Raw genomic sequence first — 21,667 nt, 5'->3', positions numbered from 1 at the left:
TCAGCGGCCATGGCTCATGGGCCCAGCCGCTCTGCGGCACGTGGGATCTTCCCGAACCGGGGCACGAACCCGTGTCCCCTGCATCGGCAGGCGGATTCTCAACCACTGCGCCACCAGGGAAGCCCTCACTGCTTTCTTGATAAGATGGGGTAGGATGTGCAAGCAATCAGTGCTGGATGAGGAACCTGCTTGCTCCTCATCTTGGTTTTATAGACAGTGTTCTACATTTGATTAAAAGAGTCAGAAGGTATCTGACGAGGGGTCCAGCAAACAAAACACTCCATCTTTTGGGTGAGATTAGAGATTGTTCAGAACATGGTTGATCTCACGTTGGGTCCCATGGAGGACACTGCACTTGTAGTTAATTAGATCTGACACCACAGATTCTGAATAAGTCTCTTGATAAGTGCTGTTCCCTCCAGGTGTTTTCCAGCCCTTAGTGGTCTTGACTCTAATCCATAGTGCTCCCTAGAATCTGAAGAATTTGAAACTGCCATCGAGGCCCTGTACGTGAAAGTGCTTCTCTCTTCCTATCATCAGTGGACACTGGTGATTCTAAAATTCTTCTTGTAAAAACAAAACCAGGAGTGAAGACCAGCCCCAAATTTCATGTTACAGCATTCCTGACTGCCAAGCCCGAGACTGCCATTGGATCTCCTGGGATTCTGAGCCCCATTTACCCTCTGCCCCCATGCACACTTTTCTTTGTTTAAGGGGATGGATGTTTTGTTGAGGATCTGAACTTTAGACAGCCCTCATTGAATTCCCTTTTATGGTGTCATTTTGATAATCTTTCATGACTTTTCATGTAAACTTTCTGATTGTCTCCATCTTCCTTGACAAAAGGCAGTTAAAGTAGATTTCACTTTGTGCACACTCCGTGTACTTCTCTGAAAGGCACTGTGAGTGGAATGCTATTTGATCCTTGCATCTCTGAGGTTAGACAAAGAATTAGAAATATCTGAACTCTACTTTATCCCCTAATCTTATCATTCCAAATGTGTGCTTAATTAGAAGCAGAATCAATACTTCAGGTCAGAATAAGTTCAAATGGTTTAGAATTTGTACATCTAAAAATGAAAAAATAATTGGCTAGTAATATTTTAAAATACTGTTCTTGGTTAGGTGTATAATCATTCTCAAACTTTCCCCAGAGAATGCCATTTAAAGTGCTAAAGTTGAGATGATAAAAGTGGTTAACCAAAACATAACTTCTTTCTTAGTTCTTGCAGTTATACCACAGACCCCCCTGCGCCGCCCCCCCCCCAGGAAACAGACTTTCCAGTGAGATTTTGTAACAATAGAGCTTTTTCTGAACTCGTATCAATTCTTACCTCAAACCTCCCCAAATTATGTCTGACTTGTAAATTCTAAGGGAACAGAATAGTCAAAATATTATTAAATTGTCTTCATCTATCTGGGAGTTTGTTATAGAATGTATCTGGCTCGTAGATAGAAGAGTTTTCACTAAATCAGTCTCACCCGAAAGCTAGAACTGGAGGAAACTGGAGATGGAGCAGGTCAAGGGAGGCTGCACTCCTGAGAAACAGGCCGTGCATCTCAGGTGTCCATCCTCGTGAACAGGATGAGAGTGGCCAATCTGGCGCTGACTAAGCCAAGCTCACCTTGCTATGTGAACACAGTTGGCTTCAATGCTTTGGACAGAGGAGACCACTGATTTTGCAGTAGCCAGGTTTTATATAGACAGGTGATGTCAAAGCCAAATAGCACGGTTAGCCATCTGGATCTTTATATTACTTCTCCATTCTCTCACTTGTCAGGACCACGTTGTGAAATGTGACCAAGAGCACACACAAGGCTGGAAAATATGCACCTTTGGGGGCGGGGGACCACGTGGGTCCTTGGGTGCCAAATCAGAGAGACTGCTGGACTTGCTTTGTCCTGGCCTGTCTGGTCTGCGAGGTGGTCTGACCTGCCAGTTCTGTGTGATGGAGGAATCTGTGGGCATCCTAGGCCCCTTCATCCGAGGGCCTATGTTGGGGAAGAATGGTCATATTAATTGAGTACTAGCCACCGGGAAAGCCCTACCCTAGCTGCTTTACATATGTTAGATAAGTTTTCTTACCACAAACCTGAAAATGCAATCCTCTTAGCCTCGTTTGCCGAGAGACAGGCTCTCGGGCAAGCAATTTGCTGCAGGTCACTCTTGGTCCACTAGTGGCACAGGCAGCCACACAGAGGTCTAGTCAGCGATAACTTGTGCTCGTCTGACCATGTAGTTTTTGAGAAGGTAGGCATAAAAATAATTAAAGAAGCTGGAGACACAGATAGGTGTAACCCATGGTTGAGAAGAGTGAGCTCCAATAAAGAGGAGCATATGCATAGAGATGGTGGGTGTTAATGTGAGCTGACAGAGCCATGGAGTAGGGTCCAGGATAGAGGAGATTAGGAGAAGGCCGAGCTGGGCCTTTGGACAGGGCACCACCCAACTAGGGGATCTTAAAGTCAGGCCTCTCAAAAGACCTGCAGGTGAGGCCATTCGGCTCACCTAGTTTGTGGTTCCCGCCTTTCTCCTTGCTGTGCTCTTCTGAACAGTCTTGCTGGGAAAGCGAGCTCCGAAACTGTCAGGAATACCGGGGCTTCCTGCTGCCGCTGGGCTTCAGGAGAGACTCCGCCTCCTGGACCAGGGAAGAGCAAAGGCGGTGGGGGCGGGCGCACGAGAGATGACCTCGGAAAGGGCAGTGCTGGGCCGCAGGGTGAAGAGCCCATCTAATTACAAAATATTTCTCAGGTCTTCTCGTGACATCAGTTGACCTTTTTGTATCCGTTTGGGAAAATCACACAGTGGCAAGCATCTTTTGGTTTGCAGGCGGCGCTTTAGGATGCGTGTGCTTGTGATGACCTTGTGGAGAAGCCGCAGCCGCAGGATGGGAAGAGACAGCGTAAAGTGCTCATTGGGGCGGGACTGTGAAAGGCTGTCAGGTCTGAGCTTGCGCTGGGCGCTCTCTGCTTTTCCAGGTGGCACTCAGGCTCGAGGATGGTGACGAGACGGCTGAACCACCCCCCAGCGGGTGCCGGGACCGGAGGAGGGCCAGCGTGTGTTCCGGCACAGGCGGCGAGCACCAGGGCCTGGACCGCAGGCGGAGCCGCAGGCACTCGGTGCAGAGCATCAAGAGTCCTCTGTCGCCTCCGTCCAGCCCCTGCTTCCCGTCTGCTCCCGACTTCAAGGCCAGTCAAGTGCGAGATCTCCGTGAAAAGTAAGTATTAACCCAGCGGCGGAGAGGGGCGCAAGGATGCAGGAAAGAGGGAGGGAGGCCACAACCCCACCGGTGCCCTTGACCATCCCCATCTCTCCTGCTCCCTGCCTCTTCTCTACCATTAAACCATCACCCCTAATTCCCCTGGAACTTCCCAGGGCGAGGTGGCCCTGGTGACATGTGTAGACTTGGTCTTACTAATGCCAGGAACTCTTCTTCACCCGTTTGTGTTTTCATATTATTTAGCATCTCAGTTAATATCTGTGTAGAAATACTGTGCTTTGTCAACTAGAAAAGAATCCCAAACACAAAACTTTGGCCTAGAAATAAATGGTATGCCACCACATGAATGTGAGATCGATAGAGTCTGAGGTACTCATGACAATACATGGTTGAGGTTGAGTTAAGTAGAACAAATATATGCTTTCATATAACTTCAGTAAATGCTGATGCCATCATTCATTCAGTCAGTCATGCAGCATACTTTTTTATTAAGTGTCTGTTATAGGCGAGGACTGTTTGAAACCGTGAAGACATATAAATAGAAAAGGTATGATCTCCATTCCTGTGAACCTCCCATCTGGGCAAGGAGAAAGTAAGAATGAAGACAAGGACATAAAAAGAAATAGATTGACAATCCCACGAGAAATTATGTATGTCCAAAATATAAAATTTGACAAAGTCTATAGGAGCTCAGAAGTGGTTCCATAAAACAGAGGTGCAGCAAAAGGATGGCCATGCTGCTCTGGGGTCTGGGTCCGGTTATATCTTCCCAAATGGATGCTCTCAGTTCACTAGGATGGTGGGACTCTGTGGATCAGTCCATGCCAGCCACCTCCACTGAGGCTGACAGATACACTGGTTGCCAGTGCACCTCTTCCTGCTGCTGGCGGAAACCCTGCCCACATCACTTGACTGAAGCATTTTCCCCCCATCATGGAGATCCACCTGGGAGCCAAATGTTGGTCAGGAGGCTGCTTGGTGTAGAAGAATATAACTCAGAATAAGTGGTATGACCTTAAGATAGTGAGGTCTGTCACTATCCACATATGTCCCTTCCTCTCTATCCCTAAGGGGACACCCATCCCATCCCCACCACTACCAAGAAGTGACTTGGGCAGTCTGGTACTCATGGGATCACTGGAGCATGAACCGGTCCAGGCCTTTGGGTGCCCCCTATTACAGAAGGAGAAGGAGGGCATCGGTCTGCGAGTGATGTGCAAGGCATGGTCCATGTTGACACCCTTCTCCATCACCTAGCCCTCCATCTACAGGTTTTTCTGTCTCTAAGAGTCTGTGTATAGCAATCTCTATTTTAGTGAAAAGAAGACCCAAACTTCTGAACGGACTGAGGAATGAGAACCTCTACTATGAACTTTGTACTTTGTCGTCTAAGATCTTCAGGAAACTCAGGCAGTGCTCAGAGGGCCCTGGAAGCTCTCTGTAGCGCTGCTTCTGGCTAATAGCTTGAGAAATTAACACGGAGACAGTTGAGGAAAGTGTACACAGTGAGCTGAAAAATCGGTTTAAAACCACCCAAGAGGCTGAAGGTAGGAGTTAGGAGGCCTTGTTAAGCAGCATTTGGTGTTCTTTTGCTCTGTCTGACTTGTGTCATGTTTGTTTCTGTTCTGTTTCTTGCTTTCACACGTTTCAAAGGTCCCTGTGTTGTGAGTTCAGGTGACCACACCTTGTGATATGTTGGCAAAGGGAACAGCAGTAGAGTGGGCCATCCTGGGCACAGTTTTGAGGCTCTCGGCTTGGTGGGATCTGGAACGGGAGGCCACAGACGCCCCTCTGAACGTTCCTGCCTCAGTGTTTTCAAATAGGACTGATTTTTCATTTTAATGAAATTATTACTTTAATGTAAATTTCATAGCATTTGTTTAAGAAAAATACACTTTCCAGCTTACCAAGAAAGATAAAGGTTTTCAGATTGCTGATTATGAAGTGGCTTCATCCGTGAAACCTGCTGGAGGGATTTTGCCCTGTGGCCCCAAAATGACACTGTAATTTTTGCAGAAGTGGGAGTAGGATAGAGAGAAAGTGTGACGATAAGCAAATGGGGAAGCAATCCCTGCATGCATAGCTTAGTCACCTGCTCAGCATCTGTGCCTCAGAACATTACCTTAGAATCAAGAAGTTCATTGTGCTCTATTCACCATAGACCTTGAAAGACACAGACGCATGCCTGACCTACATTACTCTTCATCTATGTGAACGTTCCGGCCCTGCTTACTGCTAACTTGTAGCAACATGCCTGCATATGTCACATATGAAGAATTTTAGGCTGAATTGTATTACTCTGTGTCCCAACTAATGCCAATACTTTTGAAAAGAAGGTAGAGCTATGTTACAGGTGAGAGAGACTCATGTTGTCCTAAAGTGTGTATGGCACTCTCCACTCAGATGGTTCTTCTCTGTCACTTGAATTGGATTCTCATGATGATCCTCTGTAGGATCCAGGCAGAACAAGTATCATTATCCTCACATTACAGATGAGAAAACAGTCAGGGGCTTGGTGCCTTGTGATGAATCTCAGGACTAGGGAGCTAAGCCCTGGGTTAAATCTAAGTCTTTGGCCTTTGCCACTCAATGTCCGAATCATACAGAACCATTTGCCACCCTACCATTCCTAAACATAGTCATTGAGTGAGATTTGTACTTCTGACTTTTTAGACAGGGAATTTGTTTACATACCATGTATGTGTTTTTTTTTTTTTTTTTTTGGCGGTACGCGGGCCTCTTGCTGTTGTGGCCTCTCCCGTTGCGGAGCACAGACTCCGGACGCGCAGGCTCAGCGGCCATGGCTCACGGGCCCAGCCACTCCGCGACATGTGGGATCTTCCCTGACCGGGGCATGAACCCGTGTCACCTGCATCGGCAGGCAGACTCTCAACCACTGCACCACCAAGGAAGCCCGTATATATATTTTTATTCAGGTTAATATAAAAATCAAAGAGAGTTGAACAGGAGAAAATCCCCAAGTCTTCTTACAGACTTAGGCCTGCTAGGCTATGTGCTTTAATAAGGACGAATAAGCCTCAAAACTCACATTGCTCTGCTTAGGTTTCTGAAGAAATAGTCCACACTAAGCATTTACCAAATAAGGTATAAGTTTATTGGTCATCTGCCACCTAAAAATACCTCTTGTGACTGTGTGTGCCATAGTGAGTTTCACCTTTGCAATTAAATTTACAGATCTGATTGGAAGAAAAATGTTGGTGCTTTCATTTTTTTTACCAAGAAAGTTATTTTTAGCATCTAATCATCAAAAGAGCCAGTGTCTCTGGTTTAAATTGTAATAGTATATAATGTTAGCATTAAAAAGTCTTCAGGGTTGTCAAGCCCAGACCAGAGGCCCTTTCCGTGTACTCAGCCTCAGACATTCTCCTCCCTGAGGCACCCCATTCTATTCTTGAACTTCTTGGCTTGTTAGTAAAGTCACCTGGTCTAAATTTGCTCCATGATGTGGTAGCTCTATTGGTGTTTAGCATTTCACTATATGGATAGAATTTTCCTATAATGTTTCCCTGTTCATCCTGGTTCTTACCTCTGTCAACACACACTGGGTCTTCTTCCTGCTCTGTATATCCATCTTTCTGACAGTGAACTTGGCATGGGACTTAATATATAAAGTTTAATTTCATCCTGTTGATTTCCACACAACATTCTAACCCATAGAGGTAATTTTGCACTTCATTTAGTCATTCATGTTAGCAGTTGTGCCATCCAGCTTTCAGTCATGTGTATGTTTTAATACACATGGAAGAGTGACCTGGCGGGTAGTGGATGGTGACAACAGCTTGGAAGTCGATGGTACAGATGACTCCCACATTCTTCAAAGTCAAGGGTTGGAAATATTCTCTGTCAAGGGCCAGGTAATAAATATGTTAAGCTTTGCAGCCCAGACAGTCTTTGTCGCAACTATGGCTGCTTTTATGCTTTTTTTGTAGCATAAAAGCAGCCATAGAAAACAAGTAAGAGAATGAGTGTGGCTGCCTTCCACTGAGACTTTATTTATGGACACTGAGATTTGAGTTTTACATGTCATGAAATATTCTTTAGATTTTTTTCCCCCCAACCATTAAAAAAAACGTAAAAATCATTCTTAGCTGACAGACTGTACCAAAACAAGTTGTGGGCCACATTTGGCCCACAGACTTGCCAACCCATATTCTAAGGGGCTGCGTTTCTTGAGGGAAGTTGCAGGCGAAGTGGTGTGGAGTTGGCAAAGAGGAGTATGTGGGTAAGAGAGAAGAACCTGTCATGCCATATGAGAAGTCTGTTAGGGAACAGCATCCTTAAGTCCAGGGTTAGAGCAAGGGATATTCCATGAAGGTGTGGAGGCTGTTTGCTGATGGCTGCTCATGCGTTCCCAGTGGGAGGTTGAGGGAGTTGGAGAGGGTGGAGAAGAGTCAGACTAGGGGGACTTACAGAGCCAGTGAGGGGGAGGGCGTGCGGCAATGAGCCCAGAAAAGGATGTGCTGCTCAGGGATGTAGAGGCAGGCTGGGACCAGTCCCAGTGGCCCCAAAAGGCCGTGGTCTTCAACCGGAAGTGATTTTGTCCCTAGGGGACACTGGGCAATGCCTTGGCACTTTTTGGGTTATCATAGCTGGGGTGGGGAGTGCTGGTGGCACTGGTGGGTGAGTCTAGGGACGTTGCTAAACATTCTACAGTGCAAGGACAGCCTCCCGCAACGAAGAATCATCTGTTCTAAAATGTCAACCCTGCCTTAGAGGAAGGCACGTAATTGGTTGTGATTTTCACTTCCTTGGGGCGATGCTGAGGCAGGGAGTCTTTTGACTGTTGGAAGCAGGGTAGCTTTCTTGAACTTTGTGGACCTATCTTAAATGCTCATGTGCATGGGTCAAAATTGACTTTTCTTTTTCAGAGAATATAATTCTTAAATTTGGGGGCTACTGTATAGATTGTACAGTAGAGTCCCTTTTTTGTTTTGTTTTGGTTTGGTTTTAACTCCATTTAGCAAAGTTTTCTACTTCACATTCTCAGGGAATATGCTGAGCCCTCTTTGAGAACCAAGTTTGGCTGAATCTCATGATTTTCTCAGTAGCTGAAATGTCCAGCATATCCAATTCTAATCAGCTTCACACCTATCACATTCCAAAAATGTTGACATAGTGGAATGTGACACCAGCATACAACAAAATGGCAAGACAGAAAAATGATGATATGACAAAAGGTGTGGTCTTCTGCAGCCAGACTCGGGAACCTGGTTGGAGGAAGAGGAACACAGGGGACAAGCTCACTAGAGCCACCTCTGTCCACGCAGTGTTCACAGGTGTTTAGGTGGAGTTGAGAACTCAGCTTGGGGAGGAGAGGTGGATGCCCTCCTCTCGACTGATGGTGTCATCAGCTGAGGGTCAAGAAGTGAAAACGTTAAATTCAAGAATTGCGATTTCATCCGTGGAGGTTAGATTAGGGGTAAAAATAAGGAAAAAAGGCTTAATATTTGTTGTACAAAACTACTCATTCTAATAAATTGAAAGTGACCAGGAAGTAGACTGACCAGGAGTCAAGGGTTGTGGCCAGGCCTGGAGCTTGCACTTGGGAAGGACTGGATGCAGCAGTTTGACCTACAGACCTGCCTGACCCTCCAGCAGCACAGAGAGGTTGTGGCCTGGCCCCCTTGGTCCTGGAGAAGGGGAGACCAGGAGGGACGACGCCCACATGGGCTACAGGCCACGGTTACTGACTGGGGGTAGCTAGCCTACCCATGCTGCAGCAAGGAGCCTGGCAGGGTTTGGTGTGGGGACAGACTGTGGACACCAACAGCAGCAACTCAGTCCACACGTGCTGGTCGAGAACCGATCCTGGATCCTAAGGAGCACAGGGGCACTCAGTCTGCACACATTCTCACCAGCATGGAATTTGGAATCACTGCTGTACAGGACATAGAATGGAGGTGCTTGGCCCTGCCACTACTAGCCCTGTATCCATTTAGACATGGCCCCTAGCACACAGTGAGAACAGAATAAAGAGCAGCTCTTTTATGTTTTCAGATAATGTACCAAGCGCTTAATCATCTGCCAGGCATTATGCTAAGAACTTTAATATACTACTTTTTTCACCGTTACCCTATGAGGTATACGTACTGTTATTACCTCTGTGTGACAGGAGGAAAAACTGAGGCACAGAACATTGAAGTAACTTGTCCAGAGTCCCACAGCTAATCTATGTGGAGTTGGTTTTAGAGTTCAGGTGGTCTGGATCCAGAGTCTCTGCCCTTCACCATTTTACTAAACTAACCTTTTTTTTCCCCCCTGTGATTCTGTAGAAATAAAACAAATATACTGGGTACTTGGCAATTAGTAAGCAATGATCAAATGCATGTTGCCATTCTTCTATATTATTAGTTCTAGTTTTTTGTCAGTACATTTAAAAAATTACTACAATACATTAAAAATTATTGCTTAGTGTTCCATTGTAAGGATATACCATAATACTGTAATGCCTTCATTCATTTTGCTATGTTTTGATTCCAGTTTTTTTCCTAATGCCAAACTTTCTGTAATGAACGCACACACATGCACACACACACACACACACGTTTGTGCACATACATTAACATTCTTTCAGGAGAGATTCTTAGAAGTGAAATCCCCTAGATCATGGGACACTACATTTTATAATATTGTATTACATATTGGTGTCAACCATATAGCTCTCTAAAAGACCATATCAATTTGCTGTTCTACCATAAGCATATGATTGACCATTTTACCATACCATCACCAGCACTGGATGTTAAGAATTTTTCAGAAGTTTTATAATGCTGAAAAGTAAAATGTGGTGCTTCAGCATTTTAATTTGCATTTTTCTATTACTACAGAGGTTGTTCATCTGTAGCTGCTTCATTGGCTGTGGACATTTCCTTTTCTGAGTATTGTCTGTTTATATTCTTGGCTTATTTGTCTCCTGAATGGTTTAAGCATTTTAATTGGTGTACAGCCATTCTGTTTTTAATGTGGAAATTTTCAGATACAAAAGTAGAGAGAATGTAGTATTTTTAATACATTATAGATATTAACTTTTGGACAGCTATGTCACAAACGTTTTCTCCCTATATTTTAACTATATTTAAATTACTTCATGGCATCTCTTGATATATGAATAAAACATTGTTATAGTGTCCAATCTGTTAGTCTTTTCCTGTGTGGCTTTTAGGTGTCATGCTCACTCAGGGAAGTGTGTCCTCTTTCTAACTGCAGCCTCTCTGTGTTGTTCTGGGAGAATCCTCTCTATTTTTCCTTCACTCTAGGAGGTGAGTAGTAGCAGCAGTGGTGATAGCAGGAACCACATTTATGGAGGACTTACTTTGTGCTGACTATGGTGCTAAGCAATTTGACATATGTTGTAAATTCCATGAAGCAGGTGGTAGTATTCTCCCCATTTTACAGATGAGGAAACTGAGGCACAGGGAGGTTAAAGAACTTGCCCCAGATCTCACAGGTGGTAAGTGGCACAGCTGGGTTTGAACCTAGACCAGACAGTCCTAGTCCAGAACCTGAACTCAGAGCTAAACATCCCTGGAACTAGTCTCTGAATCTATAGAACGTGTTTTGTAGTAACGAGTTTTTCTCTTTTGAGGATGAATTAGATTTGTTGAGAAAGCAAAAAATCATTCAGAGCAAATGTTTATTGGAACTTGGTCATCCCAAGAGCTGTGTTGTTTATAATCACTGTTAGATTTTGATCCTGAAATAATCATACTGGTTTGCTTGTTTTTCTCATAAATTGGCACTGAAGACAGTTCCTAATGAGGAGTTCTGAAAATGTTCAGAGCAATAACTGCAACACCAGAACAGCCTTCCCAGTTAATCATAACTAACCAGCCATAATCTTGGTGATGGGAGCAGGAAAGAAGGCATAGAGAACAAAAGTTCATGGTTGAGAGGAAGCCACAGTTAACTATCAACTATCGGAGGCTAAGCTGTCCTCACGTTTTGGGGGATCATACCTGATGTGCACTGGTTAGTGGCCCAGTGGGTTGTGGGCAGAAGAGAGACAAGCCTTGGGGCTGAGCCTCCAGGATGGGAGCTGGAGGGAGGCAGTTGGAGAGGCAGTGTGGTTTTCTATTTTCCTGCGGGAGTAGGAAAGGGTATTGGCACCTTTCTACCAGCCCCAGGAACCAGTGGGCAGATGGGAGAGCCTAACTCTGAAACTGTGCAGGGTTGGGGAGGCCATTTTCCTGCATTTTGTCAGGAAGGAGGCATATTTGGATGCTTAGTTCCAGGGTCGTGCCTTGCCCTCTGGTCTGTGTCTTGCCTTGTCCACAGGGCTTCACTGCCAGGGCTTACGGATTCCACTCCTCCTTTAGCTGCAGGATCTGCAGCAGAAATAACAGAGTAGCCCTAGTTCTGTGTTTCTTGGAAATAGTTGGCAGTGAACAATCGATTTGCAAGCAGAAAACCTATTATATAAATAGTAGTGTTATGGAGTCCAAGCTCAGCACAACAGCCCAATAAATTGAGAGACCAAGTGTTGGGACAAGGAACAGTGACTTTATTCGGAAAGCCAGCAGACCCAGACGATGGTGGACTGGTGTCCCAAAGAGCCATGTTACCTGAATTAGAATTCAGACTTCTTTTATACTAAAAGGGGAGGGAGTATGACAGGTTGCTGCAAACTTCTTGGTGCCGGCCAGAGGGGATGTGATAATCATTTGTCATTGCAGCTGTCCACGTAGGTCTGGTCACGATGTTGCTGGAAACCTCCAACAAGACAAACGTCATTCTCTGTTCTGCAGCTTTTTATGTCTATCTGTGTGACAAGTGTTATACCTTGAAAGGTCAAGCCTGGGAGGCAGAGCTTTGAGAATGGGCTACCATGTATATTTCAGGCTATAGACAACATTCTTTTATAAAGGCACAGAACCAGCAGGACTAAGCACAGGCAACAGGGCACAGAGGTTAGAGCTAAAGGACTAGATCCAATACGGAGTCAGGTTTGTTCTCCTCTGTGACAGTAGGGGTTGTATCATTGGTGTTAACCTACAGAATTTACGACTCAGGTGACCTCAGTCCTGGCTCCTGGGGAAGGTTTGGCCAAGTGCAGAACAGGAGCAGCCACGAGTTGTTGAGGGCACAGGCGTGGCCTTTCCAGCTACAGTTCCCACTTCCTCCCCAGTCTTGGCCTCCGTCTCCTCCACTGTAAACTCAGGGCGCTGATGCCGCTTTAATAGAGTGTCAGGGGAGTCGAGAGGCAGCGCAAATGTGGGCTTAGCTCAGTGTTGTTACTGTAGTCACTCCATGCCCTGGAGCTTTCCCGGATATATTGTGCTATTAAAGAAGGTAACCGTTAAATAAATATGAACATGAACTGGCGAGAAGATTCTGTGCACCGGCATAACCATGCTAGAGGATTTCACCACAACTAGATTAACAACCACTGGTACCATGAGCAGCAAGTAGCTACTTGGGAAGATTGATCTGAGGGTACGGTTCGTTACCAGTGGGATTCACCAGCGAGGGATGTGACCTCCTCAGGTAGGTATGGTTAGAATACAGCCAGTGATTCAGATATACCAGTTAACGTCCCGAAGCCCTTCGTGGTTTTCTGAGTATTGAACAGCAAAGGGAGGATAGGAGGGGAGATGGCTGGGGGGTGGGGGGCTGGGGCAGAGGTCTGTGAACTTGGAACTGAGAGCACCTGCTCCAAGAAAGGACAGAAGCAAAAGGTATGAGGAAGAGGTCACTTTGCAAAGCTCCTTCTGATTTCTGGCGCGGGACTTCTGGTTTCTCAAAAGATTCACTGTGATCAGATTGCAGATTTCTTTGGGTGTTTGGACTTTGCTGAATTGAATTTGGGGGATTTTTCTAGATGCTGAAGAAAATGGCAGAACTTTAAAACTGAACAGAGCTACTGATGAATTTTAAGTGAAGAAGTGAGATCAGGGTGGTATTTCAGCAAGACCCCTGTGGGAACAGCACAGAGAATGCATGGGAGGAGGGCAGACAGCAAACAGGGAGCTTGGTGAGGCCTGGGCCACAGTCTGGAGGGAGGTGGAAAGGCCCAAAAGGCAGTGGCAGGGAGAATGGCAAGCAGGAGAAGGTGATGAGATACAGGATGGACATCATTTGTGGGATGGTGACTGGACTGTATGGTGAGAAAGAGGAAGGAGTCCGGGGTGATCCCTAGGCAACCCCTAACTTAGGGTCGTGGGATGGCTGTCAGGCCACTGAGTAAGCTGTGGGCATTTTCAGTTTGAGATATCTGGGTCACAGGTAGAACGTCCCATAGGCAGTTGGATAGGCACCTCTGGAACTCAGGTACACGCAGGTGAGGGTTGAAGCTTGGGCTTAGATGCCATAACCCAGGGAAAACAAACCAAGTAAGTAGAGAAGTGAATGGATAAAGTGTAGAATTGTCATGAAATTCTGAAACTGAGAAGTTCACTCACTTTCCAAGTCAATGAACCTTGATATTGGTTGTCTTCAAGTGTGAATGCTTCTCAAGCTAGAGTGGCCTTACTTGGTGTGATGTTGCAGGAAGAGATAGCCCTTTACTGTGGGAGTGGTGAACACGCTTCAAAAAGAAGGAGAGGTTTTTGTTTCTAGTTACATCTTTGACTTGCTTTGGGTATTTTCTTTCAGTGTCAAGCCTGCTTGCCCTTGGCCTGGCAAACTCTCCATTTTCTGTGATATACGTCTTCCCATCCATGTCCTGACTGTTCACAGCCGTTTCTGGTAGAGCTGATTTTGTTGGCAGTTCATGCAGGTATGGGTGTGGGTGGTCCTTCTGGAGAGCCAGCATCTCCCTCTTTATATCCCTGGCAATTCCAGGATCCCTTTGGAAATGGAGCAGGGGCTTTCTAATGATTACTAAACTGAGTCGATTAAACCCAATCATGGAAGGAAGAATGAGATTGTCTCTTTTACAAGAGTCTGTGGAGGGAGCCTGGTAGTAACTCTTCAGTGATGAAGGCTGAACTAGCAGGGAAATAAAACCCTGAAAATGAAGGCTGAGGAGGTCAAATCTGACGTGGCAAAAAAGGTGTTTACAGTGGACCAAGGTGATGCTGGTGAAGCATTTTGCAAGGGACCCCTTTGGAATAGGCTTTGGAAATTGATGAGGCGAGACCTAAAGAAAGAGAGACCTGGCCTAATGTCATTCTTGTCTCACACATGTGTTCAGTGAGCTGACAGTGATCACAGAAGCATCATATTCTTGTAGAAAAAGCATTGATTTCTAAGGGAGGTGATGTTGATGTCTCAGAGACTGATAAGGATTAACATGGGCTATAGTTGTGGTCCACGTTTGTCTATATCAAGGCATCATTCATTGATTCTCCTCATGGTGGAATGGGGCCTCGGTGAGATGGGCAAGGGGTGAGAACTGGTAGACTCCCTATACACTTGAATACATGAAAAGAATCTGAAAGAAGGAAAGATTCACAGCTTCTTCCAGTCCTTAAAGAGAAGAGGCATTTATTTCCAGCCACAAAGAAATGATCATAGTGGAGGTAGCAGAGCATCATGGTCAGGAGCTTAGATGCTAAGGTTGGACTACCTGGGTTCAGATCCTGGCTTCTAGCTCTGTGACTCTGTGCAAGCTCCTTAACCTCTCTGTGCCTCAGCTCCTCAGCTGTGAATGGGGTAGTAATAGTACCACCCCAGCATTTCCTGTGAGGAGTTAAGGGGTGAACCATGTAAAGTGCTTTGCGTGAGAGCATCCATCAGAGAGTTTGTTAAATAACTAGAATAAATGAGTGACTGCAGCCTCACCCCCACCCCCCAGCCCAGTGAGAGTCTGATTTCCCTGGAGAGAAACAGAAGGCAGAGCCAAGCCAAGTAGAGGAAAGCCTACCCCTTGCCCTGGGAGAGTGGCCTACAGAACAGGGAAGCCTGGGCACATTTGGGACGGGTATCTGCAGCCTAAGTGCCATTTGAACATCCTGATAAAGCATGCTTCCCAAAGACACAATAACTCAGTGAGGAATCAGAGACAATTATATCACACTTCAGGAATACTCCATTACAGTAATCACGTTTGCCTCCAGAGAAATTATTTTAATTCCTGAGGTTTGTTTGTTTGTTTTTCCCAGTCATGCAGTTCTGGTTTTATAAACATGAGTTTAAACATTGACTGGAGATGAGCCCCCATAAAGAAGTGGCCAGTCGGGGCCTGCTGCGTGCAGGCCTTGGTCTCCTAGAGGTCTTGGGACAGAACAGGGCGAGCAGGTGGAGGGTATCAGGGCTTCATGCCAGTGGCAGGCCTTCTGAAGTGAAACAAATACTTACTGGACTTGGGAACATATTTTTCTTTCTTTATCTATATTTTTTTCACGTATAACAAGCTTTGCAAAATTGACTTTGAGTTAGAAGAGTAAATTATTTTGATCGTGAAAAGGGGAAAAAATCATGAAGCAGAGAAGAAGTGCTTTGGGACTTCCTTGGTGGTGCAGTGATTAAAAATCCACCTGCCAACGCAGGGGACACGGGTTCAAGCCCTGGTCTGGGAAGATCCCACATGCCTCAGAGCAGCTAAGCCTGTGCACCACAACTACTGAGCCCGCGCGCCACAACTACTGAAGCCCATGTGCCTAAAACCTGTGCTCCTCAGCAAGAGAAGCTACCCAATGAGAAGCCCGCACACCGCAACGAAGAGCAGCCCCCAGCTTGCCACAACTAGAGAAAGCCCGCACGCAACAATGAAGAGCTAATGCAGCCAAAAATAAATAAAATAAAATTAACTTATTTTTAAAAAAAGAAGAAGTGACTTTGCGGTTGTTAAAACATGGCTGGGACTTGGGTCCACATCCATAATAGCTCATGCCCACAAGTAAACGAGCAAGCCACCAGTTCTCTATAAGAGAAACCCCAACACTGAGTATATTATTTCACAGTAACTATACAGGGATAGACTTCTTAGTCCTGACATTTTATGAACTTTGATGTTATGATTACTGCCCTGAGTTTGTTGAGGCAGGAATAGTAGTTTATGAGCCAAAGGAGAACAAAATGATGTTCTTTCATTCCTTCATTATTCACCAGCTTGTATTTTCCTGTACCTGCCAGATTTTCAGTTCTGAGGATATAGTGGTAAGCATGACCCTTATGACTCTTGCAGCCTCATAAGACTGTGCACATAAATATTGTAGCAAGTAAATGTGTGTAGCTTTGGAAGAGGGCTTTTGAAGGCTGCAAACAGGACTGTGTGCAGGTAGCAGGGATATAAGGATATACACTTGACAGTAACGTGCAGTTCACAAGGACATGTGCAGGGACTGTCATTACAGCGTCACTTGTAACAGCAGCTTGGGGAGTAGCTAGATAAGGAAAACATGGCTGAGCCACATGATGGGATGCAACTAGCAATGATACGAAATGCGTCACACCAGAAGTACCAACATACTTGCCACATCAATTACTGTATTAAAAGGACTGTAGAATAATATATGTTAAAACGTTCTTTTTTAATCTGGAAATTTACCCACCGAATTTATAACCGTGGTTACCTCTGGTCAAAGGGGACTTAATTTTTATCAGTAATATTATACTTTTTCAAAGGGAGTATGAATTCTTATAATTAAATATTAATGTAAAAGATTTTTTAGAAAAGAGGATAGTGGGATGGGGCAGGGTGGTGGCGGGGTGGGGGGGGTTCCAAAAGCCTCCTCAGGCATTTGGGCTGAGTCCTGAAGGATGATTGATAGTGATGTGTTGAAGTCCAAAGCATGTGAAAAGGCAATTCGAGTTCTAGAATCAAACTGAGTCATGAGTTTGAAAGATGGTCCTACACACAAAACTCTGAAATGGGGTTGGCTTCCTCGTGGTGGCTACGTTTGATATCTGCCTCTTAAAGACACACATATCATGTCTCTTTCTAACTTGGAGTCTTTCATTCTTTAGTGCCATTGCCTTCCTGTTTGTGCAAACATGAGACAGAATGTGTGTAAGAAGTTCTGTCATTCGAAACATTTAAAAGTGAGCTTGGCTAGACAGCACACTATTTGACTAATTGTACAACTTCTGGAGATGAGAGAACTTGTCTGATGTCCACACAATTTCATTTTGTCATCTGTCATAGACTACCAGAGATGAAGGCTCCTGTTCTGCTGTTCCACTTTATTTTATGGGTGACATAGGAGAGCCTCTGGGTCTCAGGATGGAGCCAAGCCAGACGCAGGCAGGGCTGCTTTCACCTCTGGAGGCAGCCATCTTGAAACCTCAGCCTGGGTCTGTGCTTGGTGTCCCTGCTGTTTCCAAAAGGTCACAGACAATTCCAGTCTACCTTCATCTTAGTTTCTCTTCTGTTCTCTCAGGCCTCTAAGAGACACTTAAGGCAATTAGGTAGTATCTCTGGCTTGGAATAAAGTCTTTTGTAAACATAAAATCAAAGTACCCACAAAAGAAAGTAGTGAGACACCTCATAGTCAGCAGTTATCACTGGATTGATTTGTTTTACTCCTAAATAAACCTGCAACTAGGCTACTAATTGTGTTTTTTTTCCTATTGGTTTTAGGCTATGCAGACTGGAATTCCATTATATTAAACTGCTCCATGTTTTCCACAGAAATAATGTGCTGGATCCATTCGTATTTTATTGTAAAACAAAATAGCAAAATAATGGCTCGTGCATTAAGGTTCTGGCCAGATGTCCAGTTCCTGGGTAAATTCAGTATCCATGGCCTGTAAATATGCTCCTTCTAAACTCTGAGTGTTACAGGGACAATAAAGCCTTTCCTAACTTTGGGTTCTCACCATGGAAACATCAGAGCAACAGCTGGGGTCTCTTAAACGTCTTTTCGTTCTCTTAGCTGGCAAAAATCTTTTGAGGGAAGCTGCTGCTTCCTTTTTTTTTTTTTTGGTGGATAACAAAACTATTTTTGAATGAAATCACTGCTTCAGTTGGTCAGATATACGTCTTAACTGATTAAGATAACTAATTGGAAATTTTCAAATCTCGGGGCCTTGGTAACCTAGAAACAGCCTTGAAGTGAGCAGAAAGTATGAGTCACCGGGAGGCTAAGTTCAAACTCCAGTTGACGTGTACTCTGTCACAGAGGGATGCAGTGTTTGCTCTATCTGAGGGATATAGATGGAGCCCAAGAGGGCACTTTGTCTGACAGAAATTTAACACACTATTTCTTCTGTTTATTTGTTTTTGTGTTTGTGTTTTTTTGTTTAAATTGTAAATTAAAAAAAAATTTTATTGTGGTAAAATATACATGACATAAAGTTTACTGTTTTAACCATTTTTAATTGTACAATTTAGTGGCATTAATTACATTCACAGTAATACACTATTTCTATGACATATTTTTTTCATCTAATTATAGTATGTCATATGCATTTTACAGAACTAAATGGGGCATTTAAAGTGCCTGCATCTTATCTAAACCTTAATACAGAACTTAATAACTAGTTGCCACAAATGGGTCACACCTGTGTCAAGACACTGATTTTTTTTTTTTTTTTCCCTTTAGGGCAACGAGGCAGGTCTGGGGTGATTGGGGCACTGGGCAGGTCTCCTGTCTGTTACTCTGGTGGGCTGTGCAGATGTTCTTGTCTATGCCCTGTGCAGGGAGGACTGAGAAGCACCATCCAGGGTGCTATTGCTTAGAAGGAAATGTGCAGTGACGGTGGAGCAATGACACCAGTTTAGATTCTGCTTGGGGTTCATGACGTCGCCTGTTCTTACTGGCAGGTTGTGTGATCTTGCCTTCTCTGGACCTCGTCTTTCTTATCTGCAACGTGGGGAGATCTCCAAGGTCATTTTTCCAGTTCTTGCCACTGTTTGCTGACCATCTATAGAGAGTATCTCCATGCTGAGCACCATGCAAGGTCCACTGGACCAAAGATCTGCAACAGGCAGTGAGCACTTACTGGATGTCCCTGGCGGCTGGATCCACTAGAGAAACAGAGCAAAAGGAGTAACTCCAGGCAGGGAGAATGGCTCCTTTGCAGACCCCAAGCTGAAATGCCCTTGGTGTTGGGTGGACAGCTCAATAGACTGATTAAGACTAGGGTGGGGGAGTTGCTGAAGGGAGAGAGAGATGAAGTTGGTGAGGTGATGGGGGTGTTAGCTGAGCAAGTTGGACTTAATCCTAAGGTTAGCATGTACGTGTCGGAGCAGAAGAGTGTCATGTGTAAAGTCCCATCTTGTCCTCTGGTCAATTCCTGCTTGGCCTTCTGAGTTTTGCCCCAACAGCACTGTGGAAATTTTTCTCACTTGAGTACTTCCTGGTACAATTAGATTAATGTCTTTCTCCCCTACAGACCTGTAAACATTAAGGGTGAGAACCGCTACTAACCACTGTACCCCTGCATCTTGCACATAATAAATGCTCAATAAATAATTGTTGGGTAAATGGAGAGAGAGCCCTTGCCCCATGGTTACACTTCTTCACTTTAAAGAAAATGTTTGTATTGTTACTTATTATGGGAAATCTCTGCACCTTCTGCTCAATTTTGCTATGAAACTAAAACTGCTCTAAAAAATAAAATCTATTTAAAGAATTCTAATTCTCCAGAATTGAATTCATCATAATCCTTAGTTCATGATACACTGGCATCATTGGTCCATGTGTGGCCCTCTCCTAGTTTATTTAGTTTATATAAATATAAATATTATAAATATTAATATTATAAACATGATTACTATTATTAATATTAATTATTAGTGTTATATAAATATTAATATAAAGAACATCCATGAGACTATGGTCTAGCTAGAAACCCAGAGCAGTACCCTTAACTTACTATGAGCTTCCAGCTTTCACATCTCTGAACCTGGGTAACCAGCACTCCTAAATATTGTTTAGTGTTGTCTTATGGGTTTGTTGTTATTTGTTTTTAGTATTATTATATATATATATATAAAACAATAGTATATTATACAATTTTGCCTCTTTGAACTTTATAAAAAATATTAGAATATTGTAGTTTCTCTTTGCACTTGTCTTCACTCCACATCATGCTTCCAGTGTTCATCCATATTGTCATGTGATGCGGAAGGTCTTCTGTTTTCTCTTCTTGGAATATACCACAATCTATTGATCCTTTTTCCCACTGGTGAGCATTTGGGCTGTTTCCATTTTTTGGTAATTACACACAGTGCTGCTGAGAATATTCTCAGACTCGTATCTCAGTGCACATGCTTCGGCATCCCTAGAGAGGGTTTCTCAGCCTCGGCACTGTTGACATTTTGGACCAAAAGTATTCGGTGCGAATGATGTTGTGGAGGGCTGCCTTGTGCATTGTAGGATGCAACATCTAAGACTAGATGTCTCCCGACATTGACAAATGTCCCTTAGGGGGCAGAATCACCTGGTTCAGAACCACTGCCCCAGGCTACTGCAATGCCACTTCTAGGTGATGTCAGTCATATTCATGATATGAATGCTTAACTTTATGAGATAGTGCCAATTCTTTTGCCAGTCATTATGCTAATGCACACTCCTATCAGCAATGTATGAGAGCCAGTTGATCTAAATGCTCTTCAGTGCTTAGTATTATCTTCAGTTCTTAATTTTGCCAAGCAGATAAAAAATGGTATCTCATTGTAGTTCCAACTGAGTTCTCTTAAACTCTGATTGATTTATATTTAATCTTCGGTTTTAAAATATCATTTCATATAAATGTGTTGGCCATGATTGTGTATTTTGCTCACTTCTATAGTTGTGTTTTTACTGATTTTTAAAATATATTTTTTCATATTCCTGATTTGAGTTTATGTCTATTAGATGTGTTGAAACGTCTGCTCCAAATGTGTTGCTTAACTCTTCCTCATCCTGATTGCTTTGGTCCTAAGAATATACTTTAATACTGTTTTAAATGTTTCTATTGTACTTTTAAAACATCTCAGCAACATCCATTTTCCTTCTTGTTTTTTGAAGCCTAAGAAACATGACATCAGCCTGAGACCCGAATTTCAGAAAGTTAATTTGACTTTGAGGGAAACTGTGCCCTGCAGAATTGGTCAGGCGGTGGGCCTGTTGTTTTTCCAACGTGAAGAGGGTGGCCTCCAGTCTGGGACTGTTTGTGGTTAAAAGGAGACTACCTGATGGGTTCAGAACAGGCCTGTGCCCTAGAGTAACTCCTTATCAATTACAAACAAGCAGAATACCCCTAGAGGTATTTGAAAGCCAGAGGCCAAAGACCCAGAATGCCTTAAAACAAGTATAAACAAAATTAAGTTATACTTTAAGAGGCAATTCAGCTAGGGAAAAAGCAAAATTGTCTGAACTAATTCTTCAGTCTTAAATATTAGCAGCATAAAATATCTTTCCATTTGACTAATTCTACTAGTATGAAACTAAATAAAATCAAGCATAGAAAGTCCTGTGCCCTACGAGAGGGTATTTCCTTCTTCATGCATTTGAGTTGTAGGGCAAGGCCAGTGCTTTGACCATGGGACTTCCTGGAAGTGGATTCCCTGTGTGAGTCATTGTGCTGCCTGCCCTTGGTCCTGCTCTGCCACTCAT

The 21,667-nt window shown here is 44.1% G+C and overlaps 1 protein-coding gene across 7 annotated transcripts in view; it reads left to right on the top strand.

Annotated features, from left to right (window-relative positions):
- The window catches only part of FHOD3 (formin homology 2 domain containing 3), a 507,955-nt gene that overhangs the window by 335,461 nt on the left and 150,827 nt on the right, over positions 1–21,667 (top strand). For all 7 annotated transcript variants that reach the window (XM_059041316.2, XM_067016011.1, XM_067016010.1 and 4 more), the window contains exon 10: positions 2,980–3,218. In XM_059041316.2, coding sequence (XP_058897299.1) covers positions 2,980–3,218 — 239 coding nt within the window. The remainder of the gene's footprint in view (positions 1–2,979; positions 3,219–21,667) is intronic.

The sequence above is a fragment of the Kogia breviceps genome, chromosome 15 (genome assembly GCF_026419965.1).
Source record: "Kogia breviceps isolate mKogBre1 chromosome 15, mKogBre1 haplotype 1, whole genome shotgun sequence".
NCBI classification, from domain to species: Eukaryota; Metazoa; Chordata; class Mammalia; order Artiodactyla; family Physeteridae; genus Kogia; species Kogia breviceps.
This window is presented reverse-complemented; position numbering and strand designations above follow the sequence as displayed.